This window comes from Balaenoptera musculus, chromosome 15, assembly GCF_009873245.2.
Source record: "Balaenoptera musculus isolate JJ_BM4_2016_0621 chromosome 15, mBalMus1.pri.v3, whole genome shotgun sequence".
NCBI classification, from domain to species: domain Eukaryota; kingdom Metazoa; phylum Chordata; class Mammalia; order Artiodactyla; family Balaenopteridae; genus Balaenoptera; species Balaenoptera musculus.
The window spans coordinates 24,415,056-24,439,019 of NC_045799.1; the positions used below are offsets into that span (position 1 = coordinate 24,415,056).

At 49.5% G+C, this 23,964-nt stretch overlaps 1 protein-coding gene across 4 annotated transcripts; it reads left to right on the forward strand.

Moving 5' to 3' along the window:
• The first annotated feature begins 1,135 nt into the window (after positions 1 to 1,135).
• Positions 1,136 to 23,964, forward strand: GGT7 (gamma-glutamyltransferase 7). 4 transcript variants are annotated; one of them, XM_036827052.1, is made up of 15 exons: positions 1,136 to 1,349; positions 7,558 to 7,793; positions 8,171 to 8,322; positions 9,567 to 9,684; positions 10,683 to 10,750; positions 10,966 to 11,039; positions 11,351 to 11,547; positions 13,475 to 13,562; positions 15,496 to 15,623; positions 15,793 to 15,881; positions 17,525 to 17,674; positions 17,798 to 17,915; positions 18,690 to 18,827; positions 19,992 to 20,091; positions 23,217 to 23,964. In XM_036827052.1, exons 1-15 carry the CDS (start codon positions 1,181 to 1,183, stop codon positions 23,378 to 23,380), a joined length of 1,989 nt encoding a protein of 662 aa, XP_036682947.1. In that variant the 5' UTR covers positions 1,136 to 1,180; the 3' UTR covers positions 23,381 to 23,964. The 4 variants fall into 4 exon arrangements, with proteins under 4 accessions (XP_036682947.1, XP_036682950.1, XP_036682946.1 ...); XM_036827055.1 differs by having other exon boundaries at positions 19,992 to 20,084; positions 23,217 to 23,905; XM_036827051.1 differs by having other exon boundaries at positions 9,567 to 9,696; positions 23,217 to 23,902.

A 23,964-nucleotide genomic window follows, 5' to 3' on the forward strand; every position in this document is an offset into this window, starting at 1 on the left:
AGCCATATACTAAAAACTTTCCATGTGTTATTTAGTCCTCACAACCCAGAGATGGATACTGTCATTCTCTCCATTTTACAGATGAAGAAACCCATACTCAAAGAGACTAAGTGTTTTGCCCAAGATCACACAGTTTGTAAGCTGTAGCAGAGGGAATAGAACCCAGATACCTAGACTTTAGACCCATTCCCTACCCTTTTATCCTCCCCCACCCCAGCCCACTCCTACCATATCACCACCACCATGATTTCTTTCTCAAAGTTTCCTTTCCAGAACCACATAAAAACTCTTTAAATAATGGTAAATACGCAAGTTCCAGAGACCCCATTCCAGCCAATTAAATCATGATCGCCAGAGTGGAATCTAGGGATCCTCTTTTAAGATCCTAAGACAAGCTCAAGTTTAGGCTCACTGCCCCATGCTGATAGGTCAGGGGTCCTAGAAGGGGTTGTGATTGAAAGAGGAGTCGACGAAATGTGGGGGGTCCAGGGAAGGAACTGACGTCCGAGGAGAGATGTCCAAGGAGGGGCCTCGAAATGAAGCAGGTTGCGGATGAAGTAGGGGCTGGGACTGGGGGTCGGGGGTGAAGGCGGAGTCTGAAGTCGAAAGAGGGGTCTGGGGTCGGAGGAAGAGTCTGAGATAGGAGGATAAGGATCTTGGAGTCCAAGGAGGGGTCTGAGGTTCGAGGAGTTTGGCATTAGAGACAGTATCTGGGGTCGACAGGAGGTTTGCAGTCAGTGAAAGGGACTGCGAGCCGAGGAAGGAGCCTGGAGTCTGAGGAGGATCCTAGCTCAAACTGGAAGGAGGAAAGGGTTTGGTCCCTGGGCTACGTAAGGTGCCCCGAGCCACTAAGGTCGCGCTTACCGCGTGCTCTTCCCTCCTGACCCCCGACTGCGCGACCCGGACCCGTCCTCCAGGCTCTACATCCACACCCACACCCCAACCTGCGCTCCCAATGCAGGCTGACAACGCTAAGCAGGCGGGGCCGAGTCAAACCTCGACACCCTCCAGGATCCGGGTTTGAGGCGCCCCCTCCCGGCGGTCCAGGAGTTCAGGCCCCGCCCTCCTCCCTCCTCCCCCCCGTTCTCCCCCCCCCCGCCCCCCCCCCGCCCCCAGCTCCAGCCCGGCCCCTGCCGCCCCACTTCCGGCAGGCGCTGCGCTGCTGGGGGCGCGGGCGAGGATGGCGGCAGAGAACGAGGCCAGTCAGGAGAGCGCCCTGGGCGCCTACTCGCCGGTGGACTACATGAGCATCACCAGCTTCCCGAGGCTCCCGGAGGACGAGCCGGCGCCCGCGGTCCCTCTGAGGAGCCGCAAGGACGAGGACGCCTTCCTGGGAGACCCAGATACCGGTGAGGCCCGCTGGCCCCGTCCCTGCCCCCTGGGACGTCCCCGGTCCTCCTTCATCTGCGCGAAGCATCACCTGAAGCTCCATCTCCCTAATTCATTCCTTTCCTCCTGGGCCTCTCCCTTCTCCTCCCTTGTCTCTGTTAATTATCTGGTAGGGTTGGGGATACATTTCTGCCTTGGAGGCTTAGGATGCGACAAGGGAGAACGATGCTAGGGACTGCAGTAGGAGGGGTTGGGGTTACCCCCTTGGGAAGAACGAACTAATAAGGAAGGAATGTTGGCGGGGAGTTCCTAAGGAACAGCTGTGATCACCTAGAAGAGGATTTTCTCTAGTCACAGAGAACAGGATAGGAGAAACCAAGTCAGAGACTGCAGCAGGATGGATAGAGGCTAGGTCTTGAGAAGAACTTCCCCACAGCCAGGGATTGTGGGAAGGAGAGACCATGAGAAGACGCTGAGAATCTCTTCGTGTCCAGGGAGGGGTAAAGAGAATATGATTCCCATCCATCTGCGAGTGATGGTACTGGGAGACAGGGGGATGGACTGCTTGACCTCTCAAAGTCCTTGGGGACCAGAGCACCTTCACTGCCCTGTGGATACCTCACCCCTCCCAGAGCAGTGGATCAGGCCAGGATGTTAGTAAGGTACCCTGCCCCCTAGGAAGCAGGCTCCAGAATTTTACTGTATTCTCTTCAGCCCTCTGCAGGAACTGCAAGGGGTGGGAGTAGGGAGGGAGGAGACAGGGCTTGGGGGACACCTGGGGCTGAAAGCTCTCCGAGCATTTCTTCCCTAATGCTCTTTCTCCTGTCCATGTGGCTCAGCTCTCTGTCCTCCCCTCCATTCTTCATCCTCCATCCTCCATCCCCCATTCCCTCAACGTCACTTCCTGGCATTAGAGCCTCCTTCTACTTCACTCTCTCTTCCTCTCAGTGCCTGCACTTGAGCCCTATCCCTCACCAGCCTGGCAGATCCTGCTTCTCTTGCCCAGCCCTCTCTGGCCTGGCCCTTCTGTGGCTACTCCTAGCCTGACAGCCCCAAATTCTTTCCCCCTCCACAATTCTCCAGTCACCTGGCCCTGACCAGCAGCCCCTGCCAACCTGACTAGATTGTACCTGTCCTGGAGGGGGTTTGAGGGGAGGGTGGGGAGGCTTATGGTCATCACATGTCAAAGCCGCAGATTAAAACTTCTTTTCTGAAGGGAGTAGCCCTGGAATCAGGAGGTAACAGGGAGAGCAGTGGGAGGATGTGTCCTGGTGGATACCAGGCTGAAACCAGGTCCTTTATTCAGGAGCCAAGAGTACTACTTCTGGTCCCAGCACTGCCCTGACTCACTGTGTGACAATGGGCACACCTACCCTGACCTAGGTCTTAGTTTCCTCTTCCAGCTCAACTGGGAATGCCTATCTCTCCCAGAGAGAGAGATTGGAAACTCCTGATATGTTTTATCCTCCTTTCCTATGAATGTCTTAGCATTTATCAAAACCTGTGATTATTTATTTGTGCAACCTTTGATTACTCCATGTCTATAAGCCCTGTGAGGATGGGATCATGACTGTCTTGTTCACCATCCTTTCTGTACCATCGAGCACAGTGCTAAGCTCTCAATAAAAATTGTTGAAGAAATAAATGAATGAAAGAGAAGATCTCAGGATGAAAGAATGGCAAGGGAGGGAGTTCTCAAATCTCAGGGAGTTCCTTGAGGAGTTAATACAGGCTCTGCCCTCAACTGTATAAAAATCCAGCAGAGACCCTGGTCACCTGAGTTTCTAGGAAGCCGCACCTTATGCCAAGTTGTGCACTAAGGTTCCAAGGACCTTGCCATCCTACCTGTGTAGTCATTTCAATACCATGTCTCCCAGCACTACTAACTTACTCCAAGCCCCAAGGCTCCTCTGGCCCAGCTGGACCAGCTGCTGGCTAACATGACCCCCTATGTTGTCAAACCTGCTGGTGCCACCTGATGGCACTGCCCCATCCTCTTATGCAAGGACTTTGGTTGTGCCCAGCTGGCCTCTAGCCTGGCCATTCCACAGAACCAAGTGCCAGGCACCCCCACAGCAGGCCCTGTGGAAAACAGAGCTAGATGGGTTACCACTCCAAGATTGGCGAAAACTTTCTTGCTCTTTTCTGAGCTCCAGGCCCATGTGTTCTTCTCTCTCCCAGACATCTGCCTCTAGATGTCCTGAAAGTCCCTCACCTTCAACATGTTCCATGCTGTACTCATCCTCTCTTCCCCATGCACCTGTTCTTCCCCCAGTGTCATTCTCAATTAATGACACTGCCATCCATCCAGTCCCCAAGGTAGAAGCCCAGGAGCCACCCATGATTCTCTCCCTTCTGCTTACTTCTAAATAGTGGCCAGATGCTCTCTGTCTTCCTCCTAATTATCTTCCAAATTCCATCTCACCATCCCTGTCATCACCACTGTAGACTAAGCCACCATCCTCTTTTATCTCTATTACCCATACGCTTCTAGCTATTCTTCCTGCTTCCTGACTCTCCCCCACCCCCTCCCAACCCAATCCATCCAGCACCCTGCATTTCTGATCATGTCACTCCCTGTTTCAAAAATCTTTAGTGATTCTCCCCTCGGGGAGTAAGCAAGCCAGGTATGATCCCAGTCTCCAGCTAAGCTCTCTCTTCTGAGTGCTAGACTTGCCAAGTCAACTCTGTTCAGGGTTCATTTGTCATAAACCCAGCTAAAACTGAGCTACATCTAAAAAGAGAATTTTATTGGGTAGCATAACTGAAAAGTTCAGGATATAGGACTTCAGGCATAGCTGCATTGAGGTACCTGAAAAAGATTTGGATTTTCTCCATCTTTTGCTTTGCCTTCATTTTTATGGGCTTCATCTTCAGAAAACCTCCCATCTTGTGGGAGCAAGATGCCCCCAGCAGCAACAGGCTTACATCTTACCACCTTAGCAACCTAGACAAGAAAGTCGTTCTCTTTCCCAATATTTTAGCAAAAAACAAAACAAAACAGAGTTTGAATATCATTGGTGCTGGTGCTGGTCACGTGAACCTGAACCAATCACTGTACAGAGGTGCCTGTTCTGATTGGCTAGGCCTAAGTCATATACTCACTCTGATCAGGAATGAGGGAGTGAGGAAGGAGAGAGGGGATTTGGTGTTCTCTAAAAGAAAGTTGAGTGGGGAATGGTGACTAAGCAGATAAAAATTAGATGCCTACTAAGCCAACTGCCTTCAGACAACTCCTGCTGTTGTCCCACAAATTCAGAATAGCCAAAATTAAGCTCATCCTTTTTCTCCCAAATGACTTGTTTCTTCTGGTCCCAAACTAGCCTTTTCCCAATGTCCTGCTGTTGTCCTTACACATCAGCAAAATCAATGGTATTGCTTCCCCACCACTTACACAATTGGTACTCAGTAAATATTTTTATTGAATAAATGGATAACAATATTCATTTATATTTATATTATATATTCATAGTAAATTATTGGTAGAATAAGAAGTCTTGAATATATCTAACTCTGATGGGGCCGTAGCATCTTCACCTCCTGGCTCCTCATATCTGATTGGAGAAAACAGATTTGAGGACAAGTGCCTGGAAATATCAACTTGAATTAGTTTATCAACTGTAAATTAGTTTTATTTACAGACTCTGGTGCTGGTGCTGAGGGTTAGAATCAAGCATGATCAACTGAGGGAGGCTTCCAGAAGACAAGTCTCTTTTTTTAAATAGAAATTTTAAAACAAATTATATGTTCATGGTGAAAAAAAAGAACAGTGAGAAAAAGTAAAAGTCCTCTTCTCCATTCTTATCTCCTGCATTTTTTCCTATTTATTTAAAAATATATGTATTGATTTTAAAAAACAAAAGAAATATATGTAAGTGGCAAAAATTTCAAACAAAAAATTCTCCCACTCCATCTCATTCCCAGCTTCAGTATCTTCCCCCAAAAGTAACCACCATGAAGAATTTCTAAAAATTATCTATATATGTATGTGGTTTCTTATTTATACAAAAAAGGGGAGTATGGATTATGGAGGGCCTTGAACACCAGGTTAAGGAGCTTGGATTTTTATCATTTTGGCATTGATGAACCATGATAGTATTTTAAACAGGAAAATATAACAGTCAGTTCTTAATATTATCCCACAGACTTTTAAAGGGGTTATACTCCCAGGCCATAGTAGCAAGTGTTCAAAAAATTTTGAATGAATGAACTTTTAAAAACACATTGTGAGTATAGTCACATATTAAGGTCAAGGTATCAGGCTATTTCTTTACTATTCACAAACCCCCAGGACCTTTAGACCATTTAGAGACCTGGGTTCAAGGCTAATATATCCCAGAGGGGGGAAACTATGGGATGGAAGAGGGTCTTGGCCCTGGCCAGGGTGGAAAAGAAATGGAAATAACTTTGAGTGAGAACCTACAGAGTGCCTGGTATACATCACCTTATGGAATCCTTGTACCCATCCAGCCAGTTAGGGATCAGCTCCATTATTAGGATGAGGAAAGTGAGGCTCATGACTTGAAATGACTTGTCCATAGTCACCCAGCAAGTAAGTAGCTTTCAAATGTCCCCTGTCTCTACTTTTATTATCCTTAGATCCATTCTCCAGATAGCAGCCAGAGGGATCTTTTTAAAACACAAAACAGACGGCTTCATATTCTTGCTTAAAACTCTCCAGTGGCCTCCTATGGCTCTCAGGGTAAAATCCAACCTTCTCACTAAGCCCTCAAGGCCCAGCGCATCTGCCCTAGCCTCCACCTACTACTCTTTCCCCTTGTTCACCACACCAGAGCCACCCCAACTTTGGTTATTTGTTTTCTAATGCACCAAACGTATTCCTACATTAAGCTCTTTGCACCTGCTGTTCCTTCTTTCTGGAACACTCTACACACTCACTCCTTGCTCTACATATGGCTGGCTCCTCATCCCTTAGTTCTCAGCTTAAAAGTCGCCTCTGTGAGAGTCCTTGCCTGACTTCCCCAGCTAAGTGCCTCCAACACACACCATTATTCTCTATCATTTCATCCTTTTTTGTTGTTGTTATAATTCTATTCTTTTAACTGAAGTATAGTTGATTTACAATGTTGTGTTAATTACTGCTGTACAGCAAAGTGACTCAGTTATACATATATACATTCTTTTTCACATTCTTTTCCATTATGGCTTTTTAAAAATATTTATTTATTTATTTATTTACTTATTTATTTATTTTTGGCTGCGTTGGGTCTTCGTTGCTGCACACAGGCTTTCTCTAGTTGCGGTGAGCGGGACTACTCTTCGTTGTGGTGCGCGTGCTTCTCATTGCAGTGGTTTCTCTTGTTGCGGAGCATGGGCTCTAGGCACGTGGGCTTCAGTAGTTGTGGCCCACAGGCTCAGTAGTTGTGGCTCGCGGGCTCTAGAGTGCAGGCTCAGTAGTTGTGGCGCACGGGCTTAGCTGCTCCGTGGCATCCTGGCACGGGACCTTCCCGGACGAGGCTCGAACCCGTGTCCCCTGCATTGGCAGGCAGATTCTTAACCACTGCACCACCAGGGAAGTCCCTCCATTATGGCTTATTACAGGATATTGAATATAGTTCCCTGTGCTATACAGTAGGACCTTGTCATCCTTCTCTTTCTTCATAGCACCTGCCACAACTTGTAATGATATACTCCTTTGTTTACTTGTTTATTATCTTCTTCTTCCACTGGTTTTCAAAACCCATGAGGGCAGGAACTGTTTGTTCCTTTCCCCTAGCATCTAGCATGGGACCAGACAAATAGCAGGCCCTCCATATTTGTTGAGTGAATGAATGGATGGATGGATCAAGAAAACAAGGTTGGAAGACAGGGCCCCTCCGCTCAGTTTATGGAGCTGCCTCCTTGCACAGAAGGCTGGGCCCCAGCTGGGGCAGGATCTGGTTTCCAGGGAGGGCCCAACCCCTGCCTCTCCAGGAAGTGTTCTCAGCCCCGGGTCCTGGGTCCCGGGCAATGTGGCCTAGGGATGGGAATCCAGCCGCCCTGCTGACCAGTTGGGGGTCCCTGTCTCTTCCAAGCGGGGACCACCCCCCACGCCCCCCAACGGCCCTCCCTGGGTGCATCGGGGAGACGCTGAAAGGGGAGCAGTGCTGTCTAGTGGAGTTTGACTGGGGGTGGGGGGCGGAGAGAGGGGGCGACGCGGAATAGCCCCGCCTAGAGGGCGGGCAGGGCCGGGTAAGAGGCGCCCAGACCGACCCCCGCCGCCCGCAGACCCGGACTCCTTCCTGAAGTCAGCGCGGCTGCAGCGGCTGCCATCGTCGTCGTCGGAGATGGGCAGCCAGGACGGGTCGCCGTTGCGGGAGACGCACAAAGACCCGTTCTCCGCGGCAGCGTCCGAGTGCTCCTGCCGCCAGGACGGGCTCACGGTCATCGTCACGGCCTGCCTCACCTTTGCCACCGGTGTCACTGTGGCGCTCATCATGCAGATCTACTTCGGGGACCCCCAGGTGAGGAGGAAGTGGAGGGGGAGAGGAGAGAACCTGGGGAGGAGGGGTGAAGAAGTGCTTAAGGAGACCTTGGTAACTGAGGACTGGCTGAGTGGTGAAAGGGGGCCAGCAAATGGAAAGGGGAGAGGGCGGTGACATGGGAGAGGAAGGTCTCAAGGGAGGGCCTCCTGGGCATGAGGCGGACAGAGCTCAAAGAAGGGAACTGATCAGGTAGGAGGCACTTGAGGTAAGGAAAGAAGACTCGTAGGGGAGAGTCAAGGGGATAAAAGGGCAGGGCTCCCATCCCCACCCTCTGTTGGAGGTTCTGGGGTTTGTGGAGGTTCCCTTGGGAGGCAGGGGGCCCCTTCTGCCCCCACCTAGTCCCCTCCCCCTTCCAGATCTTTCACCAGGGCGCTGTGGTGACTGATGCCGCCCACTGCACATCGCTGGGCATAGAGGTGCTCAGTAAACAGGGATCTTCCGTGGATGCAGCTGTGGCAGCAGCCCTGTGTTTGGGGATCGTGGCTCCTCACAGTTCTGGCCTGGGCGGGTAAGAAGCTCCCAGCTGCGGAGGTTGGGGTGCCCCAGGCCTCCTTCTGTCTCTTGGTCTGTGGGCCTCATGTGCGCTCCTCCAAGTTTGAGCAGAGGGGCAACTGGGCCCCAGCTCCTTGCATTTTCTCTTCTACACCCAATCTTGCCCCCTTCTCTTTACATGGAGGTCCAAGGAGGTGTTTTCAGAAGATTTTTTCTTTAACTGGGAAAGGATATCATAAACTCTAAAGTGAGGTACACAGTTGGGGTATACTGTCCTTAATTAAGGCTTGTGATACTTCAACTTATAGGGTTTACAAATCCTTAAAACAAATCCCTGTGAGTCTGATGAAAGCAATGGATCCTCTATCCTCCAAAAATACATCCCAGGGTAAGACCTCTTAAACAGAGACTATAAACCGGCCACCATGGGCCACACCCGCACACAGCCTGGTTTAGTTTGCCACACTAAATTTTTAAAAATTTGGTTGCTGATGTTAAAAAGTTGAGAATTTTCATAAAAATCCAGATTTCTAACATTTCTTGAAACAATCAGGAGACCTAATAACGTTGGGCCTACATTCTCACCTGGCATGCAGTTATCTGGAGCTGATAGAAGCTGTTTCCATGATGGGGCTTGTACTGTCCACTTGGCCATAGTTCCTACCACTCCCTTTTGTTTAGCTGTCCTGCTTTCCCTATTATGTTAGCTGGCAGGCCAGTTATCTCAGATGTAACCCCCGTCTCAGATGGAAGCAAACCACAGAAAAGGGACAAGCTGACCAAGTCCATATCTTGGCTCCTGAAAGACCAGCCTTCCAGGCCCTACGAAAGAAATTCCACTTTTGGTTGTGTACAGTCGGTCCTTACGTAATTCAGTCCTGGGAGAGGGAGAGGGACATACCACAGAGGCAGGTGCAGGAAGATGGCAGGGGTCCAACTGTGGTAGGAGGTGGGGGCAGAGGGGGAGCAGAACATCCTGCTCTCCCAGTCTCTGGGTTTTCCCTTGTCAGGGGTTAAAGGCTCCAGTAACAGGCTGGAAGAGGTCCATGGACTCTGGGTCCCCCACCCTCTTATTTCACTCCCCACCCTGATAGGGTAGCTGAGTCTCTGAATCTCTGCTGGGGAGGGAGCTCAGACACCTGACTCCTGATGACAGACTGAGCCTATAGCCATCAGCGTGGGGGGCTTGAGGAACAGCAGGTTAATTGTTCAGAGGAGTGGCATCTTATCATCACCCTCCCCCTTCTGTGTCTCTCCTAGTGGGGGTGTGATGCTGATACATGACATCCGACGGAATAAGAGCCACCTGATTGATTTCCGGGAGTCTGCACCAGGGGCTCTCAGAGAAGAGGCCCTGCAGAGATCCTGGGAGACCAAGGTGGGGACCCTGGTGAGAAGGGGTGGTGTCTCCCTTCACTGCCCTTCTGCTAACCCAAGCATTACCTTCCTGAATATTTACCGTGGAGGTGAGGGAAAGAGTTAAGCAGGATGCTCTTAGGCTATGAGGGAGATAGGCAGCCCCCAAAATAAAATAATGAACCAGGACTTCCCTGGCGGTCCAGTGGTTAAGACTGCGCTTCCACTGCAGGGGATGTGGGTTCTATCCCCGGTAGGGGAAAGATCCTGCATGCTGCACGGTGCAGCCAAAAATAATAATAATAATAATGAACCAAAAAATCTGAATGTTTGATAACAGGCAGTGCAGCACCACCTTACTTCTCTGGTGACCTTGCCTATCTGGCACATAAGAAGGAAGAAAAAGAGCCACTGAGCAGTCTGAGATGTCACAGAGTAGCTGCACTATCACTCACACATCTCATTCTGAGGCTCTTGTTGGTAACTTTCCTAGCCCATGACATATTGGAAGATTATAGAGGAACTGCTGGAGGCAAACCCACTATCTACTGAGAGCAAAGGAGGAAATAGAACAACTTGGAAAAATAGATATTTAGTGCAGTGGCAAAAGCCAAACACACCCCTGAATTATCACAGCTCAGAGTAATGGTGGTGTGTTAATGAAAAGGTTAAATGAAGGTCACTTGTCCACTGTTTTAAAAGGCAAGAGTAGGTATAATCCAATCTAGACAGGTTTCCATCTAAATTGTTATGTCTTGGCTCTTAAAAGGGTTTGCTTAATTTATAAATCCCTCAGCTATGACAGATAAAGGAGGCCTTTCTGCATTTGCTGATAGGAAGTCAGGGAGGTGGGAGGGATGCCTGCTGGGGACAGCTTGTCCCTCCTCTGGGATACTTGGCCTGTGTCTCTCCCCTGTGCCAGCCCCCCATCCCTGGCTTGGGGCTCTGCGGAATTCAGCCCAGCGCCCCCCCTTCCAGTGACCTGGTCTCCTCTCTCCCTCACCTGCCCGCCTTGCCCAGCCTGGGCTCTTGGTGGGGGTTCCCGGAATGGTGAAGGGGCTACACGAAGCTCACCAGCTCTATGGCAGGTAAAGGTTCTCCCCTTGGGGACCAGGGGCCCCTGCCTGCACTCCTTCTTGGGTGGCCTTCTCCTCCCTTCCTGGATTCTTCCCTTCCCAACTACCCCCTCCTAATACCCCCTTCCCTTGCCAGGACTCTCCTTCCCAGGAACCCCCCTCCCCCCCCAGGACCCTTCTTCCTCCCCCCAGGACCTCCTCCACCCCCTGCTCTCCGGCTCCCCCAGGCTGCCATGGTCCCAAGTCCTCGCCTTCGCAGCAGCTGTGGCCCAAGATGGCTTCAACATGACCCATGATCTAGGTCAGTGGGGCCTGGGGGTGGAGGGAAAGGCATGAGTTTGATGGAGAGGGGAGAGGGAACCTCTGCGATTTAGGTCCTAAGCCAGGAAGTGCCTCTCTTCCAGTTTGCTCCTCAGACCCCCTCCGCACACCACCCTACCTTCACTGGGAGGGATCCGGGATTGGTCCATATACACCACCACTACCCCACCCCCCGTAACAGGCTCCTGGGGGGCCGGAGGGCTTAGGGCCGGCCTCTCAGCCCTCATCCACCCCACCTGTTGCATGTACAGTCCCAACACCCCCATCCCAGCCTCGTGTTCCTGCCCGCAGCCCAAGCCCTGGCCGAACAGCCGCCACCCAATGCGTCTGAGCGCTTCCGTGAGACGTTCCTGCCCTCGGGTCACCCGCCACTACCTGGCTCACTGCTGCGACGGCCTGACCTGGCGGCGGTGCTGGATGTGCTTGGCACCTATGGCCCCGCTGCCTTCTATGCCGGTGGCAACCTCACGCTGGAGATGGTGGCCGAGGTGAGCGCATGGAGCACCCCCGGCCCTGCGGCGGAGGACCCTACTGCAGAGAAGTCCTCTTCCCCCTTACTTCCCTGTCTTTCTTTCTGCATATATTTACTGGGGATTCCATTTACTTGAAATTCTAGAATAGACAAAACTAACCTCAGAATCAGATCAGTAGTTTGGGGGATTGGGGGGGGGTTGACTGGGATGAGGCACAAAGAACCTCCTAGGGTGATGAGAATATTTTGTCTTGATTGAGAGAGGTACCTTTGAGCTCCCCACGGCTGGTACCAACCTGTATAGTGGCCTGTCCTGGCCCTCCCAGGCCTGGTGGAGACCCAGGATCAGCCTCAGCTTCCCTGAGCCCACAATCCCACCCCGCTCCCTGGATTTCTAGGGACTGAGGGAGACACCATCTTCACTGGTGACTATCAGGATTGGGGAGGATTGACACAAGGGCTTACCACCCAACCCCAAAGAGTCTTAGTCTGAGGCAGTAATGGGTTATGAGAACTATTGTTGATAGTTCAAAACCACTAACGGAAAATTATGTTCAAGATAAGGATACACAGACCAACTCAGTGATTGTCTCATCTGTGCAATGCAGGTGGTTATATCTATCTCTGCCATACAGTTGTGGGAATTAAACAAGTCCATCATTCATTCTACTTTCATGGAGAGCCTGCTCTGTGCCAGCTTCTGTGCTGGGCATTGGAGTTATAGATGTGGTGATAGATGCCTATCTCAAACGGACATCCCTGGAAAGTCCAGCAGTGTACTGGTTTTAGATCTACTGTGTCCAGGGACTCCATCCACATTGTAAGGACTTGTTCTGTCTCTCTTTCCTTTGGTCTCACAACTCTACTTTCCACTGTTTGAAATCACTCTCTGTCAGATCCTTTCCATACCTGCTCTCCACTAGCCATCCTTCCAGCAAGCCATCCCAGAGAAAGAGCCTTTCTCATTCAAGTAGTTCCAGCAAAGCCTCAAGGTTATGTCTCATCAGCCCGTCATAGGTCTCATGACTATTCCCAAACCAGTCACGGTAGCACGGAAAAGGAATGCTCTGATTAGCCAGACCTGGGTTGCGTGTCCTCTCCTGGTGGTGGAGAAGGGGATGAAGGAAACTCTAACAAAGACCATCAGAGGTTTAAGAGAGAAAAACCCAAAGCTGAGCTTATTAACTTACCAGACAAAGCCAAGAAATTCAATGTGTAGGTCACTGAGGGTAGATTAGAAGTCACAAGCTTCAGGTACTTAAAAGTACTAAAAAAGGAGAGGATTCCTAGTGGTTATGCTAATTTAGGATTAAAAATTAGCATGCTGGATAGAATGAGCCCATCAGTTTGTACAAGATTGGATCATTGCTCAGTAGAGTGCTCAGTTATGTCCCGTTAAGGGTTGTCCTACGAGGGTCATCCAGAGTTCATGGTTTTGGAGTGGCTTTAGTTGGTTGTAGTGAAATGCAGAATTCAGTTTTGATATCTCCTAGGCAAGTGCTGCTGTAAGTGGAAAATCTTCCTTCTACATAGGCAGAGGGCAGTATGTGCAAAGACATGGAGTCGTGAGTTCAGGACCTGCAGGTCACTCTGGGTCGCTGTACAGAGCTCATTGGGGAATAGCAGGACGTGAAGTGGGAGAGGTAGGCAGGGGCCAGATCACAAAGGGCCTTGAATGCCAAGCTAAGGAGGTCATTCATAGATTGTATCCAGTACAATGTCTGGCACATAGTGGGTGCTTATTGTTAGTGCTTTTCCCCTTCCTTTTTCCTGGGGTACCCACAGCTGATGGGGTCCCTAAAGGCCACGATGGGAACTGCAGAAGGCACAATATTGATAACCATTTGATCTGTGTATGATCCAAACATATACCTTAGGCTAAACCGCATGCTCACAGTGTGGTGTGTGACTCACAGTGGTGGGGGTCATTCTCTCCCCTCCAGGCTCAGCATGCAGGGGGTGTCATAACTGAGGAGGACTTCAGCAACTACAGTGCCCTCTTGGAGAAGCCTGTGTGTGGCGTGTACAGAGGTGACCTCTCCCCCAGCTCCCAGGGTCCCCACTCAGGAGAAGCCTCCCAGTCCACGGCCACATCCTTTTGGCCTAGTGGCTCCTCCCCATTTCACAAGAGAGAAACCGAAGCAGTGAGCTGCCTAAACAGCCAACCATTGAAGCAAGCCAGAGTCAGCCTACTTCTAAAGTAGTTGTGGAGTCAGTTACCCCAAATATTTAGGATATGGGGAGGGAGGTCTGGTCAAAGGCTAAGGCCTGGAATTTGGGGTTCTGGCCATAGGTTTTCTTTTTTTTTAATAGATTTATTTTATTTATGTATTTATTTATTGGCTGCGTTTGGTCTTCCATTGCTGTGCGCGGGCTTTCTCTAGTTGCAGCGAGCGGGGACTACTCTTTGTTGCGGTGCGAGGGCCTCTCATTGCGGTGGCTTCTCTTGTTGTGGAGCACAGGCTCCAGGCGTGCAGGCTTCAGCAGTTGTGGCTCACGGGCTCCAGAGCGCAGGCTCAGTAGCTGTGGTGCACGGGCCTAGTTGCTCCGCGGCATGTGGGATCCTCCCGGACCAGGGCTTGAACCCGTGTCCCCTGCATTGGCAGGCGGACTCTCAACCACTGCACCACCAGGGAAGCCCCATAGGTTTTCTTGATTCAGGGTCTGTATTGCCTCAGCCCCCTCCCCAGCCCCACTCTCACTGCCCTATGCTTCCTAAGAAGAGTCCATAAGACCAAAATCCATCTTAGCTTCAGGTTAAAACAAACCCTTCAAGACAGTCAGAGACCTGCCCCCTCATTGTGCCAAAAGGAAACTGAGGCCCAGGGGAGGAATGGAACTTAACCCGCCAAACTCAAAACCAGTGAGGAACCCAGAAAGCCAAGCTTATGACATGGGTAAACTCCATGTTTGCAAACGCAAAGTGGTAGGTTCCTGAGTCCCTCAGAAGGTTCTCAGGCTTTCTCCCCTCGAGGAGGCCCAGATAACCTCAAGCTCCAGGAGAGGCTGCCTCTGCATTCAGGTTTCCAGGCCTCAATCTCTTAAGCCTGATTCTTCTACCAGAAGTGGTGTTATACTGAGCAGAGGAAGAGCATAGCTTTGGAGCCAGGAAGACCTGGGTTTGAGTACCAGCCATGCCATTCACCTTGAACAAGCCACTTCCCACTCAGAGCCTTGTTTCCCTCCTTAAAATGGAGATAATAATAGTGCCTACTGCTCAGGGTGCCCATGAGGAGGTGATGAGATGATGTTGGAAGTTACCCTGATCGGAATGGGCACTGAATGTGTAGTATTTGATTTCCATTTGCCCTCCGCAGCCTGGGTTCTCTTGGCAATGCCAGTACCTTGAGTACTCTGGGCTCCCCTCACCTCTTGTAACTTTGGACCAGCTGCCTCTTTGTACCTCAGTTTCCTTACCTGTAAAATGGGAAGGATAACCGTACCCGTTATGAGGATTGAATGAGTTAATTAGTTAACGTTACTGTCATGTGTCAAGTATTATTATTGTTCCTTTGATGTCCAAACATCCAATAACAGGGGCCTCAAATAGAAAGAGAAGTTTGCTGTTTCCAGGAAGTTTCAGGGGTGGGACCAGCAGGAGCCCTGAATAATATCCTGGCCTAAGGGAGGAGCTGAAAAGAGACACATGGTGGACCAGGACTCTGGACATCTGGACACCTGTCCCTGCTCTGCCAATGGACTGCAGTGTGACTCTGGGCAAATCACAGTTTTCTTGAGCCTTAGTTTCCTCATATGGATGAGGAAACTAAAGACAAGTGTTCTGGGTTGGAGTCCTGGCCCTGCCCTTGACTTGCCGTGTGAACTTGGGTGGGTCCCTTTGCCTCCCAGTGTAGTTTTCCTACCTGATGAGGGGGTTCAGTGCAGTGGTTTCAGTCTGTGTGATGGAGGGATGTGGAGATGCCTTGACCCCTCCCCTGCCGTCGGTAATTTCCTGTCCTTTCAGGCCACCTGGTTCTCAGTCCCCGACCCCCACACACGGGCCCTGCCCTCATCAGTGCTCTCAACATCCTCGAGGGCTTCAATCTCACCAGCCTGGTATCCCGGGAACAGGCTCTTCACTGGGTGGCAGAGGTAAGGCTGACCCCTCCACTCCACCCTGGGTCTGGGGACACTAAGAGTGGGGGGATGGGGTAGTGCCAGAAGGCCTGACTAAATCACCTCCAAGTTTTCTCACACAGCACCTGGTGTGGGTGCTGGGAGGGGCTTGGCAACCTCTTCCACACCCCTGCTCTGTTTTCAGACCCTGAAGATCGCATTAGCTCTGGCCAGCAGACTGGGAGATCCCGTCTACGATTCTACCATCACTGAGAGCATGGATGACATGCTCAGGTGGGTCCTGAGGGCAGGACCCTGGATACTGCAGAGGCGGTGGCAGGTGTGGGGAAAGAATCAGGTGAAAAGCAGCTGGTGGAGCAATAAGGCCTGGAGGCCCAAGTCAATTTCAGCTCAACCCCAACTCACAGTGTGACACTAGTTGCCTCACCTTGCGCCTTAGTTTCCACATCTGTACAACAAGGTGGTCTACTTTATATAGCTCTCACATTTTTTTGACCCTAGCAGGGCACCTATATGGACCCATCTGTTCCCCCTTTTGAGTAGAAAAAGAAAGCCTAATAACAATGAAAAGAGCCCCCAAGCAAATACTAGAGGTGGTGGGGATTTTGATTCAAATGTACTTACATCAGCAGCATAACATAGTAGTAAGATTGTGGGCTCTAGTTGGACTGCCTCAGTTCAAATCCCAGCCTGACCATCCACTAGCTGTGCAGCCTTGGGCAAGTCATTTAAACTCTCTAAGTCTCAATTTCTACAAGGGCCTGCCATTAACAGTGTCAGCCTCATGAGGTCATGGTGCGGACTAAACAAGATCATACATGCAAAGCACTTAGCAAGTTGTCTGGCACATAATAAATATTCAACAAATATCATTGTTATTCTCAATTGGCAATAGAGGTAAGATTGATTACTATTTAGCTGCTACTATAACTGACTTAAAGGCTAGCTAAAGGAAAAATCAGAAGCCAAAAATATAGTTCATGTAAATTTATACTGATACTCAAACAACCCTCTATGAATTAAGTTGCAAATGATGAGACTAAATGAACAGCTAATAATTAAATAGCAGAAACAGCAGCAACCAAAAACGAAAACCAGCTCAAGACCACAAGGATAAAGCCTAAAAACCAAGCCTACCCCCCGCCTGCCCCCAAACCACTTGAAACAAAACCCTCTGTGCCTTCTCTGTGTGGCCACTAGCCCTCGTGGTTGAAAACTCAATGGACGTCCTCAGTAATCCTTGGTAACTTGTCATTCTCTAGTCAGTAAGGATAACTAACTAACCATTATCAGGTAAGAAACCCTCAGTTGAACTTTAAAGATAGAAAATTGCATGTTTTCAAGATCAGTGCAAATTTAGCTCTAAAACACGAACACCTATGTTAAATTAATTCAACTGATTTATCCAATAGTTATTGCTGTGCCAAGTCCTCCTGTGCCTTGAAGAAAAAATTCTAATAGCAAGTAAAGGTCCCTGTATACAAAACCCTCCTCTAACTAAACTCTTAATAAAACTTTAGTTCTGGACTACAAACGCTAGGTTAAATGAATTCAGTTTGTTCATTCGAAACAAATATTTTCTGAGCATCCCCTATGTTCCAGGTACTTTCATAGAAAGGATTAAATGAATATAGTCAAGTAACTAAAAGACTTGATTTAAACATGAAATAAATTAAACATTGCCTCTAGAAGAAAACCTGAATAACACCTAAATAAATTCATTCAGTTCAATAACTATTTCCTGTTTATTCCCTATATGCTAGGAATAAATGAGCCTCTGCTCTCATAGACCTAACAGTTCAGTGGGGGAGGCAGATATTAATCAAATAATTGCACAAAGAGACAGCACAAAGTGTGGTAGGTGGGGTGTAATGAGAGCCTGTTGTGTGTTCATCTCCTACCTCTTGTCTTTTCAGCAAAGTTGAGGCTGCCTACTTCCGGGGCCAGATCAATGACTCCCACACAGCCCCTGTCCCGCTCCTGCCCATCTATGAGCTAAATGGGGCTCCCACGGCTGCCCAGGTGCTGATCATGGGCCCTGATGACTTCATTGTAGCCATGGTCAGGTATGCCAGCTCAGACTCGGAACCTGGCACAAGAGATCATCTGGACCAGGAAGGAGGTGGGTGGTGGGTGGGTGGGAGTGAGGGCAGGCTCAGGGCTCACCTGGCCCTAACCTCGGCCCCCAGCTCCCTGAACCGGCCTTTTGGCAGCGGCCTCATCACCCCCTCGGGGATCCTGCTCAACAGCCAGATGCTGGACTTCTCTTGGCCTAACAGGACTGCTAACCACCCTGCGCCCAGCCTGGTAGGGCCTTGCTTCCCTCCTCCCCTGGGGACCCTGAGGCTAGGTAGAAGGTGCAGTAGTATGACTGCTCCTCCCTCCCCACTTCTTCTAGGAAATTATATTATAAAGAAAAACAGCCTAAACAAGGTGTCCACTTCATCCCCAGCCCAAGTCCGGGGCTTGGAGCCTGTTGGGTGCAAAGAAACCTCGTCCCATTCTGCTACCGTCTCACTGTGTGACACAGGGAAAGTCTTGCCCCCTCTCTAGTCCTCAGTTTCTTCACCTACTTTACAGTGAGGATATTGGCCCCCTTTTGATGCTTTGGGTACTTTTCAGCATTAGTAGTTTATGACTGTGTGATGCTGAGCACTAAAGGGGCACTTAAGAAGGACCCAAGAAGAAAGGAGATGTGAATTATTGTCTATTGTGAGAGCAGCATTCTTAACTCCCTGCAGGCTGGGACCCCAGCAGGACAAAGACAGATAGAGATGACCAGGGTGGGGATTATTCTGTTCTTTCTCATAGTCATCTTTCTTGGCTTGATCCCTCTCCTGCCACCCCTGGTAGCCCCATAGCAGCCCCTTAGCTCAGTGGGTCCATTATCTACCTCAGTTATCCAGGGACCCTGCCCATTTCACAAACAGCAGACTGTGGCCTAGGGATGGGCCAGTCCCCATGAAGACTGCGCCTGTGGAAGATTCAGGAGAGAGAGAGATGTTGGAAGAGTGGTGGAGTAGCCCTCTCCTGTCTTGCCCCACCTCTTATTCCCCTGTGGTCTCGGTCCTCTGACAACAGGAGAACTCGGTGCAGCCAGGGAAGCGGCCACTGTCTTTCCTGCTGCCCACTGTGGTCCGGCCAGCAGAAGGACTCTGTGGGACCTACCTTGCCCTGGGGGCCAATGGAGCTGCCCGGGGCCTCAGCGGCCTGACCCAGGTGAGTTTTCCCCCGTGATGGGCCTTTTGTGGCCAGGAGGCAAGCTGTGACCTGGGCTGCAGATGCCCCTCATGTCTCTGACTTGTCCTCATCTCCTACTCACGCAGCAGACATGGGCTGAGGCTGCTTTGTGCCAGGCCCATCCTGAGCACTGGGGACATGAACTACATTGTTCTTAGCAAAAATGGAGCCCTGAATCGCCATGTCTTCTCAGGTTGCAGGGAAATCGCAGGACCAGTAGAATTGAGAGGTGATAGAGCATCTGGGCTGCCTGGGCTCTGTCAATCTCTAGTCCCATCATGCCTCTAGTCAACATCTGAATAACAAGCAGCCTTCTTTAGGGTCTGATTTTGAAAGGAAGGGCCTGCTACCTTCTAAAACACCTCACAACAGTTCCATGAATGTCTTGAGCATCTGATATATGTGTCAGGCCCGTACTTTGGCAGGTGGTGAGTTAACAAACCTGAGCTTTGGAATCAGACACCTCTGGGTCCCAGCCTAAGTGCTGCCAATTTCCAGCTGTGTGGTGTTGGGGAATTCACTTAACCTCTCTGAACCTCAGTCTCCTCAGCTGTAAAATGAAGATAATAACAAATAGCTAACATTTATGGAGATTTTACTAAGTGCCAGGCACAGTGTTACACGTGGTAACCCTTTTAAGCTTCCCAACTTTGGGAGGAATCCTTATTTCTATTTCATAGATGAGTAAACTGAGACCCAGAGAAGTTAAGAAGTTAGGTTCAGTTTAGTAAGAATGGGCAGACAGTTTGGTTACAGAGCCTACGCATACTTCCAGCCACCAAGCTGAAAGTACTCACATTGTGCCCTAGACCACCGCCAGCTATTAGCCCTCTCCTGGCCAAGAAGAAGGGAGGAGAGCCTTGGGTTGTATTAAAGCAGACTGGTGCTAGTGATGCCTCTTCCCTAGCTCTCTCCAAACTCTGGAATGAATTGCTTTTCTTCTCTGGCCCTTGGTTTCCCCTCTGTGAAATGGAGACAGTCATCACAGGCCTGCCTGTTTTCTGGGGCTGTTGAGAAACTCAGATGACATCCCTGGTGTAAGTGTTCTAAAGACTAAGGAGTCTGGACCAGGGGCGAAGGCTGTGGATTCCTGAACCCACACCTCTGGGACAGCCCTGACTTCTTCCCCCTGGCTGCCTACAGGTCCTGCTGAATGTCCTGACCTTGAACCGGAACCTGAGTGACAGCCTGGCCCGTGGCCGCCTGCACCCTGACCTGCAGACCAACCTCCTGCAGGTGGACAGTGAGTGAAGAGCAAAGGTCCCCATGGGGTGGGCACAGGGCAGGGTGGAGAAAGGGGCTCCTTCCAAGGGTGCCCCTGCCTCTACCAGCACCAACTCCGTGCCAGTGAAAGTTTGGTTTCTTTTAACCAATTCCTACTGGAACAGTGGAAGATCTGCGGATTGGAACCTGTCCTGCCATTTCCTGGCTGTGGCCTTGGGAAATTCACATCTCCACTCTGAGCCTCGGTTTTCTCATTTGTAAAATAAGATATAGTTGTTCATTTTGCAAACCATTCATTCAACAGTTTGTATTGAATACCTACTGTGTGCCAGGCATTATCCTAGGTGCTAGGGATACTGCATTTACAGGCAGACAGGAAAAGAAATAATCAAAGAAATATGAAAAAGCAAAATAAATGCTCTGCAGAGCATTAAAGCAGGATGATGTATATGACTAACTCGATGAGTGGGGAAGCGTTCTCTTTGGTTACATTTAAGCTGAGATCTGAAGAGTGAGAAAGAGCCCACCAAGCAGAGAACTGTGGCAGGCTTTGTAGGACAAGGGAACAAATGCAAAGAACTCACTGCAGGAATGGGCTTGGTGGTTTAGGAGTAGAAAGGAAACCAGGGTGAGTGAGGGTAAGATAAGATCAGAAAGCAGGCAGGGGCCAGAAGACCTTACAGATTATGGTAAGGAGATAAGACTTTCCTCTAAAAAGGACGGGTGCTTAATTTTGGACACAGCTTAATTTCATAACTGGGAAAGTATGTGCACCTTTGAGGAGTTTTTATTAGAACAATGTATTATGCTAGTCCAAAGGGGATACAAAATTGCATGAGACATGGTCCTTGCTTGTTCAGTCTCCCCATTTTACAGATAAAGAAACTGATGCTCACAGAGGTTATAAACTAGTCAAAGACAAACCAATAAATGGCAGAATTGATATCAGATACATACCTGGTTGATACCAAAGACTCAGTTCTTTACCGCATGGCTCTTGATACCTCCTGGACTGAAGCATGGTAGCAGCCACAGACCTAATTCCTCAGTAGTCACACCCTGTGGTTGCTTAGTGACACTTGGATCCCAGCTAATGGATGATGAGGCCAAGTCCTTGAAAATGAACATTGCTCAACTAACATCTTCAGGTCTCTATAGAATGTAAGGCTCTGTGCTCAGTTACTGTGGGGGTGAGGGTGCTCATCCCAGCCCTCCCTTGAGGGGCACACAGTGTAAGACATGACAAGCAGAGGCTTGGTGAAGGGAAAGTTCACCCACCTGAGGGCTCCGGGAGGCTTAATGGAAGAGGTGACAACTGGCTGGACCTTGATGTATGAGCAGGAATTTGGCATGTGGAGGTAAAGAACACTCTGGACGGGGTCAGGTTGTTGGGGGGAGCAGCTTGGGCAAAGCCAGAAAAAATGGCTCAGAGAACAGCCAGGGGGCCAGCTGGACTAGAGACATTGTTTCCCAAACTTCAGAATTTATCCAGTACCTTCATGACTTTTGACAGATTTGCACACCATCTAAAGCATTATTTACATAATGTGTGTCTACAAATGGATTTCCTTTTTAACCTGAATGTATTTTAAAAGTAAACCTTATATCATAATCACAAATGGAAAAATGGCATCATTTGCCACAAATAGATGATAAACAGCTACAAAAAATCAAATGTTTCTAGGTTTTAGTTAGACATTTTTGCCCACAGAATGTTCTGAGGTCTGCTCTCTCTTTTAAAGAAGGAGATTAGAAATGCTGGAGACCAGAATGGAATGTAGTCCTTTCTATTATCAAAAGGATTGAAAGTGAACCACAAAGGGAATATATTTCCAACTTGGTGATGTAATGCTATTTAATGTGTGTCTTTATCTCAAGAACTACCCCAAATCATCCCATTTGGGGAAGTAAGAAGATCAGAGTTTTGTTGAGGAGCAATGGGAGGTGAGGTTACAGGGCTTACCGTGGAGGTTCATGTTAAGAAGTATGGACTTTATCTAGTTGAGCGGGGGAGGGATATGACACGATTTGTTTTATGTAGGGGAGGTGGATTGAAGGGAGGAGAACTTAAGTCAGAGAAACACAAGAAGAAGCTGGGATAATGGTCCAGGCAAGAGATGATGAAGACCCAAACTTATGCGAGAGAGTGGGGATTTGTTCATTTATCTAGAAAATACTTGTTTAACATTTACTGTGTCCTCACCCTGTTCTAGGCACTGGGACTCAATAGTGAACAAGACAGCATTCTTGCCTTCAAAAAACTTACATTCTAGTGGAGAGAGACACAGTAAATAAATAAACAAGATGCAGGTAGCAGTAAGTACTTTGAAAGAAAATAAAGCAAGGTAAAAATGACAGGGGCTGCTATTTTAGATAGTGGCAAGGAAGTTCTTGAAGACTGGAATGAAGTAAGGGAGCCAGTTTTGTGATTATCTAGTAGGAGAGCATTCTAGGCAGAGAGAACAGCAAGTGCAAAGGCCCTGAGGTAGGAGCATGTTTGGCCTACTTGAGGGACAGCAAGGAGGCTAGAGCAGAGTTAAGCAAGGGAGAGAGTAGAAGGAAATGAGGAGAGGAGTTTAGAGAGTTACAAGTTTCCAGATGATGTTGGGCATTAGAGGCCTTGGTAAGGACTTTGGATTTTATTCGAAGAGTCATCAAGTTGTTGGAAGGTTTTGAGCAGGGCAAGTGACATGGGCTGACTAATGGCTGCTGTGTGAATAGGCTGTAAGGAAGCAGGACTGGAAGCAGAAAGACCCGTTAGTGGGCTATGTGGTAATCCTGGCAAGTAATGATGGCAGCTTTGCCTAGGCAGGTGGAATGAAGACCCCTAAAGCCAAGCCCTTTTTCCAATATTAAGAATGACTGTACATTATCAATCATTTACTATATGCAAGGCTCTGAGCTTTGTGCATTGTGTGCATTGTCTTCTTTAATCCCTGCAACAACTTTATGTGGTAGGTTCTCAGATAATACCCATTTTATTATACATGAGGAGACTGAGGCTCAGAGAAGTAAAGCAATTTGCCCAAGGTCATACAGCTCCTTAGTAGGGCATCCAGGACCAGGACTCAGGTCTAACCGTCAGACTCCTGAGCCAGTGCTCTAAACTCTCTGAATGTGTATATGTTGGGGAATGGTTTTCAGGTGAGTTCACAGAGGAAGAGATTGAGTTCCTGGAAGCCAGGGGTCACCACGTGGAGAAGGTAGATGTCTTGTCCTGGGTCCATGGCAGCAGGAGAACCAATAACTTCATCATCGGTGTGAAGGACCCTCGGAGCCCAGATGCAGCCGGAGCTACCATCCTGTAGAGCAGCAGGGTGGGGCGGGGGTCTCTGCTCCCCGCCTTTGCATGTTCCTAGAGTCCCTCCTTCTCCCAGGTTTGGTCTCAGAGGGACCCCAGGGATGCCCCAGATCAGGGGCCAGAGGGGATGCTTAGCAAACCCTATCTCAGAGTAACTGGAAAATTCTCCATCTGGAGGCCTGTGGTGGTGGCAGTGGTGGTGTGTCAGTGTCCACGACCAGGCAGGCAGGACCTTGAGGAGTCAGACTATCTGTCTGTCTGTCTCCTTTCCCTTAGCCATGCAGGCCCTGAGCTTAGGGCTGTGCTTGCAAACCCTTCTCAAAGGTCCTCGGCACCCCAGCATCTCCAGTTGGGCCTGACCTGGCCTTGTTTTCCAGCTCCCTTCTCCTGTCCCCAGCCTCATTTCTTAAATGACTAGGATTTTTTTAAATGGACCATCCTAGGGAGGGGGTGCTCCTCTCCTCCTCCCATCAGGTTGATTTGGGGGCCTTTCATCTGGGGTGGGCCCAAGGTGTGGGGTAGGGGTGGGGGTGCGGACCAGCTCAGGGGCTTCCATTTGCAAAGGGGAATTAAAGAAAGAATATTGCTTAA